At 36.8% G+C, this 7,024-nt stretch overlaps 1 protein-coding gene across 1 annotated transcript; it reads right to left on the bottom strand.

Moving 5' to 3' along the window:
• Window positions 1–2,537: 2,537 nt before the first annotated feature.
• On the bottom strand, window positions 2,538–6,023 carry LOC112591389 (cilia- and flagella-associated protein 52-like). Its single transcript, XM_025335197.1, has 2 exons — window positions 4,229–6,023; window positions 2,538–2,983 (listed from the first exon to the last, which is right to left on the bottom strand). Exons 1-2 carry the CDS (start codon window positions 6,021–6,023, stop codon window positions 2,538–2,540), a joined length of 2,241 nt encoding a protein of 746 aa, XP_025190982.1.
• Between the last annotated feature and the right edge of the window lie 1,001 nt (window positions 6,024–7,024).

Below are 7,024 nucleotides of genomic sequence, written 5' to 3'. Positions count from 1 at the left end.
CGGTATTTACAAAAATATGCTATTAAAATTTTCAGTTTTATAGGATCATATTATAATATGGTAAAAATATTTAATATTATAATGATTAAATACTAATAATATAATAAATTCAATATTTACGGAAAAAATTATGTAAACCTACCGTAATAATACTAAAAGTTAAATAATAACTTTAATAGTTATAGATAGGGAACGGATCTTATTTTAAATACATATTTTTATTGGAATGAAACATTTTAAATCGATAAAAAATGTATACGATTTAGATCATTCTAATTAAAATAAACCCAAATTTATTAAACATATTTTTACATATTTGATAAAATAAGTAAATATTTTGTAAACATTTTAGTAATTTTCGATTTTTTCATTAATTTTCAAAAATCATAAACATTATCTGCTTCGTCTAAATTAACAAGATTAGCAATTTTTGACAAACACCAAATATTATATGTTATCTAAATGGGATACTGAATCGACCGCAGCAATTGAAAAGAAAATTCACTGATGTAAAATATCAATTTGAAATACAACTTGACACACATTTCTGCAATTTTTTGTTTTTAATTCTGACAATTAAACAATTAAAAACTAAAACATGTCTTTGATAAAAAGTATTAACATCGCAGAAAAATGTTCAGATAAATTAGAAAAAACTCAAGGGCACATAGGAGAAATAGTCAAAAACAAATTTGCCAATATAATTTTAAAAAGTTCTGGATTTCAAACTATTAAAATCATCACAGATATTTTAATTGGTAAAAATCAACAAGAATCTCTGGACATTAAATTCACTCCTTGTGATATAGTAAACATGAATTACGCCACTATCAAATTTGTTGACGTAGAACGGTCTTTTAATCAATACAAAAGTATTCTCCGACTAAACCGTCGCAATTTTTCATTTACAAACCTTGAAAAATATATGGTTTCTTATTACTTTGTTCCGGAATAATACTCATAATTTTATATATCTACAACGTTTGTATTACTTTTTTAATAAAATATTTATTTTTTTTTTTTTTTCGTAATTTTCAATACTAATACATTTTTTCGATATTCACATATATTTACAAATTTTGATTTGTTTATTACAATAAAATCCGTTCCTTAGTTATAGGTATCAAAAAAAAAAAGAAAGTATTATGAAATATACTTAATGATTTAAGTTGACAAACCGTCTCCGCTCAAAATCGTTTTTGTATACAAAAATACATTTATCTATCATTTAATTCAAATATAACACACCTACGAAGTGACCCGATCGGCACCTAATTTACAGCAGAGTAGGTACCACTTGCTTACCTTTTTTTAAATTGCATTACATATTATATAACATTATAATAGATTCCTTAAATTTTGCACAATTAAGTACACTTTATCTTAAAATAAATCTTACTTTCCAAAGTATTGAAGTTAAGAATATATAAATTTTTAAGAAGGACGTCTTTTTATCGATTATTTGACTACAGCTATAGAGCTATATTACAAATAAATCTTAAAATAATAAATCAGAAACTATATTTATGAACGATATATTCCTATTTAAGTATTGGCCATTAATTTATATACTAGGTACTCTTATACTCAATCGTATTAGCTAGAAATATTTAGGTTAAATGTATTATTGTATAATTATAGCAATGTAATGTTTTTAAATATTTTGCATTACACAAGTCTTATTATTTGTTTCATAGTACAGTTAAATTACCGATAAACATATTCTTAAATTAAGATTAATAGTAATAATGGCAATTTTCATTTTTAGAAATAAATATTCATTTTTAAAAAATGACAGTTTTAACGATAGCTGTATCGTAAAGTGTTAAGTATCAATTAATGTGGGTATTTGAAGAAGGTATTATCCTCTAATCCATACAAGTCACTATTTTGACTATATATATATCATACAGTTTATACACACGCACATATTCAACTCATATAGCCATGTTTATACATAGACTACGCGTACCTCACACCCTGTCATAGATTTTCTAATGTCAACATTGTTAAAAAATAGATTGCCAATACCCGTACATACAATAAAGACAAAATATATGCTATATTATTTTCTAAAATTATTGTTATCTTTGTTATTAATCTTCTCTCATCCTCACAATTTAAATGGATACTTATGGACTAAGTTGTATACTTATATTATGATATATTTTTAAAATAATAATAGCCCCATGATCTTTCCCTCAAACTCTCGACTATCAATTAATTTCTTTATAGGGTCAATAATTTAACCACTATGTACCAAAATTAAACATTTTAATTCCGTTTGTTGTTTATACAATATTATTATAATATTATGGATTGTGATAGAAATGTACGACAAAAAATACAATTGCTAAGAAATGAAAGCTACATGGCGATTAGCAGTGATAATATTTTGCAAAAAGTTGAACCGGAAGATCCACTTATCGGTCAAGAAGGTGGAGGAGGAGTAAACACAAAGCAAAATGACACGTCGGATGAGGAAACAAAAACAACACTGTCCCTTGTGGTGTTGACAAAACTCAAAACCGGCCCCATCATTGGACGGACGTCGACGGTTTGCAAATTTTCTTACTGCTGCTGCCATCGCGGGCACCCGCATCACCGTCGCCAACGGCCCCGCCGTTCACCAACACGGACATCACCTTCTGCGCCGACGATATGTCGGAAATGTTTTCTTTTCGGACCGGCATCGACTTCTTAAGTGACAGCTGCCGTGACCGAGCCGTCTGCTGTTCACCTGCGCTCACACCGCTGGCCGTCGAGCACCGGCTGCTGGGCGGCACAGCCTCCCGGTCGTACGGGAAACGCCACAAGAATATGCCGCCGTCCACGCTCGTGCTCACCAAGTACCGGCCATCCGGACTCACCCTCACGTTGGTCACAACACCCGCGTGGCCAACGCCCACGTGTGTGGGCACCCCCTCGTTGTACAGCCAAACCTTAACCGTCTGATCCGAACTACCAGTCACGAAGTACTTGCCTGCATACAGCACACCACAATTATTGTATTATTCTAGGTATAACTACTAAAGTAAATCCCAAAAGCCCTGTATCGCCGCCCTCGGGCAACTGACATAAATATGTGACATTATAAAGAATGATCTACGCATGTGAAAATTCCAATTTGGAGATATAAATTTAAAAAAATAAAATTGTTTGTGCAACATCAAATTTTTTACACTTTCATGAAAACTAATATTTTAATCACATTTGTTGTAAAAATATAAAAAATTTAGTAAAAATTGATCATGTTACAAGAGCAGGTTAAAGATTTATTATTCTTGAGAATAACAATTTTTGTAAGCAAAAAAAACTAAAATGGATTGCATTAAAATAAATTAATTATCTTATATAATACTGATTTCGACATAATTATTTGCAAGTCTAAATTAACTTACTAGGAAAGCTTTCAGAGTATTTTTTTTTTTTAATTTAAAAAATAAATCGCCTTAAAAAATGAAATATTTTCAACGGTTTAATCACAAAATCAAATTAAATTATATTGATTTTCTATAATATAGCTTTAGGATGGATACGAAACTTTCGGAACATTCTATACATTGCGTGTTATATCGGTCGACGGCCATAACAAATACTAAAGCCACAAAATAGTGAATCAAAGAAGAAAAATCTAAATAATGATACTCAGAAAAAGAATATAATTGAATAACTGAATTTAACAAAATATTTTTATACAAATAATACAACATAATATAATAATAATATTTATTAATATTATTTTAAAAAACTTAGTTTTAACCATTTAATAAATAACTTAATTTACATAGGTTATTCTGATTTTTAACTAACATTATAACACATAAAATAATATTAAATTCAAAAATTTTAAATTATCCACATCGATCTGATCACTATATTCTATACTTAATGGTTTTTTTCTCGATTAATTACTATATTTTAAACCATTTATATCCGCAGTAATAGCGTTTTGTTTCGTTGAAATAAATTAAAATCACTATAAAATAAAAAACGTATGACAATACACCATAAGAAATTCCACGAATTTCCCCCTTACCATTGAAAACTCGAAAACTAATAAAAAAAATTGTCTCCTATATTCGCGTATACCATAAACCACGATCGATGCTTGCACCCACCGAACTGTATAACTACTACTAGGTCGTCGCTAAAATAACATATTATGCGTTTTTTGTTTTTTCGTCAATATCGCCCCCCTCCCCTCTCTGACGGACGGCAAACGAACCTGTGGGCGTGATGTCCAGAGAATTGATCGCAGCCACGGCGGACCCCTCGATCTCACGGATTAACGACCCGTCGAGCGCCTCCCAAAATCCGATGTACCGGTTCGTGCCACTCGTCAGCAGCTGGGAAGCATTCGGGTGGTACATGGCGCTCGTGAACACTGTGGACGAGAACATTATCGACAGCCGCGTGTACCGGACAATGTCCCAGACGATGCACGTGCCGTCCGCGCTGGACGTGATCGCCTCGTGGCCCAGCTGGTGCAGGTCGATGGACGTGACGGCGCCCTTGTGCTCCTTGAGCACCGCGAGCAGTATGCCGTCGGTGCCGTTCAACTGCCACACGCGCACCTGTCCGTCGCCGCCGCCGCTGATCAGCTTCACGCCGTCCTTGCACATGGCTATGGCCGACACGCCGTTGTTGTGGCAGTTGTGTATGGTGTACAGCGGCCGGCCGGTCTCGGGCGTGAAGGACCGGATGCGGCCGTCGTTCCAGGAGCTAATGATCTGCGCGCCGTCGTGCGAGAACACCACGCCGGAACACGTGCAGTTCCGGACGGTGACCCGGAGCAGTTCCTGGAGCGTGTCCACCGACCAGACGCGCACGTCGTTCCTGCTGGCGGTCGCGAACACCTTGCTGTAGTCCCGCGGGAACGCCAGGTCGTGGACGGCGGACGTGTGACACGTGAACATGCGGGTCACCGCGAACGTGGCCGCGCTGACGGCGAACAGCTCGCAGTTTATGGTGCCCACCAGCACGGTGTGGTCGCCCATCGACTGTATGCTGGTCACGGTCGACTCGACGTCCGCCGACAGCACGGCCACCAGCAGCGGGTGCGTGGGCGAGGCCAGCCGCTTCTCGGCCATCTGGCCGTAGCCGCACCGCTTCTGCTGCGCCTTTTGCCGGACCAGTTCCACGACGCCGTTGCCCGATCCCACGATCATGGTCCCGTCGTCCCCGTAAAGCTGCAGCGACGTCACGCCCTTGCTGTACAGTTCCACGGTGACGCCGGCCGGCCGCTTCTTGCCGGCGGCCGGATACTTGGCGAAGCAGCCGACCAGAGTCGGCGACGCGGAAGGTTTCTGCGCGGTCGCGTCCGCGGGAAAGTTCAGCTTCACCTTGAGCACGTCCCCGGTGCTGGTGCCGCAGTACGCGTACTCGTCCAGGCGGTCGATTGCCGTGCACAAGATCCTCCGCTTGATCTTGGCGAACGACGTGTCCAGCCCCTGCAGGTTCCTCTGTTCCCTGTTCAACGTCCACAGCCGCAGCATGTTGTCGCCGGCCACCACGAAGCACCGGTTCCGCGAGTTCACCGCCTTGATCACGGTCGATATGCCGGCGGTCGACTTCACCGACGACGAGCCGCACAGCACCTCTTTTTTGTCGATCTCGTACACGATGATGGAGCCGTCGTCGATGCCGCCCAGCGATATCAAGTACTGTTCGCAGCAAGAGAACGTCACCGATTCGACGCGAACCATGTGCGACTCGTAGTTCGTCAACACGTCGCCAGTCTGAAAGTGCCATATGATAATCGGCGATCTGAAACCCATGTAGTTCACCTGGCCGGCGGCCACGTATTTTCCGGTGTTGGATACGGCCACCGCCGATATGATGTTGGTCAGCCCCACGAAGAACCGCTGCCCCTTGGTGGACCAATTGTACGCGGTCACGTTGGTGCCGAGTGGATAAATCAGGTGAACGCCGTCCGGATGCAATATCAAACCGTTCGACGGATTTCCGTCGAAGCCGATCAGTGACTTCAATTCCAAGTCCTGTACAACAATTTCTTCCATCTTCTACGACTAAATATTGTACGAAAAGAAACAAAAAACGTATAGGTGCGAAGTAAATTGTATATGTAAATTGTTTTTTTTATTTGCATAGCGATTGAGTTACGTAAAGTATTATTTTACGTAATGTTCGATGTTAGTAAATCTATGGCAGCTAAAATGTCTAAAATAAATAAAAATAATAATAATAATAATAATAATAATAATAACAATAATAATGTATTGCCCAGGTATAATATACGTAAGTATGTGTTTTGAGCGGTTCATGATATACGCGTTTTATCGAAAGTTATATGTTATCCGATATTAAAAAAATTGAAACGTCCATTTATGTAAAAATAAAATTCTAAATCTATATTATATCAATAATAAATGTGTAGCGTGATAATAATGGAAGTACATCAAGTCTTATTTCACTCGACATATATTTATGTAAACTTTATATTGTAGAAATATATAACATGCTTAAAATAAATAGACATTTAAAGTAAATAATAGCAATAGCCAATATAGACATACATCATTATTATTAAACATAACAAATTGTATGTATTAATACTACATATAAACTATTTCAGTATTTTTATTATTCAAAAAATATTTTAAATTATACATTACATAATATTAACTAAAATTCTTTAAAACGGAAAAAGAGTCTTGCAAGATATATATTAATATGTCAAAAGCTTTCGAGACGAAGTAAGATTTTTGACCATAAGATACATGAGGTAATTTTAAATACCAAAATAATTATTTTAAAATGTAATATATATGATAAATTAAATAAGCGGTTTATTTTATGAGGCATTAATAATTAGTACATGACATGTACACAACCTAAAATACGGAAAACCTAGGTCAAAGGTGGAAACAACGTGTTATTTTTACTGATTTACATAATTAAATATTGGCCATTACATCACTATATATCATTTATAGGACTCGTATAAATAAAATTTGAGCACCTAATCATGTTCAGAAGATAATCACAGTGCTAGACTGCC

This window comes from Melanaphis sacchari, unplaced genomic scaffold, assembly GCF_002803265.2.
Source record: "Melanaphis sacchari strain LSU unplaced genomic scaffold, SCAv2.0 Contig132_pilon_pilon, whole genome shotgun sequence".
Lineage (NCBI taxonomy): Eukaryota > Metazoa > Arthropoda > Insecta > Hemiptera > Aphididae > Melanaphis > Melanaphis sacchari.
The sequence above is the reverse complement of the archived record's forward strand: the minus strand, read 5'-3'. Positions and strand labels throughout refer to the sequence as shown.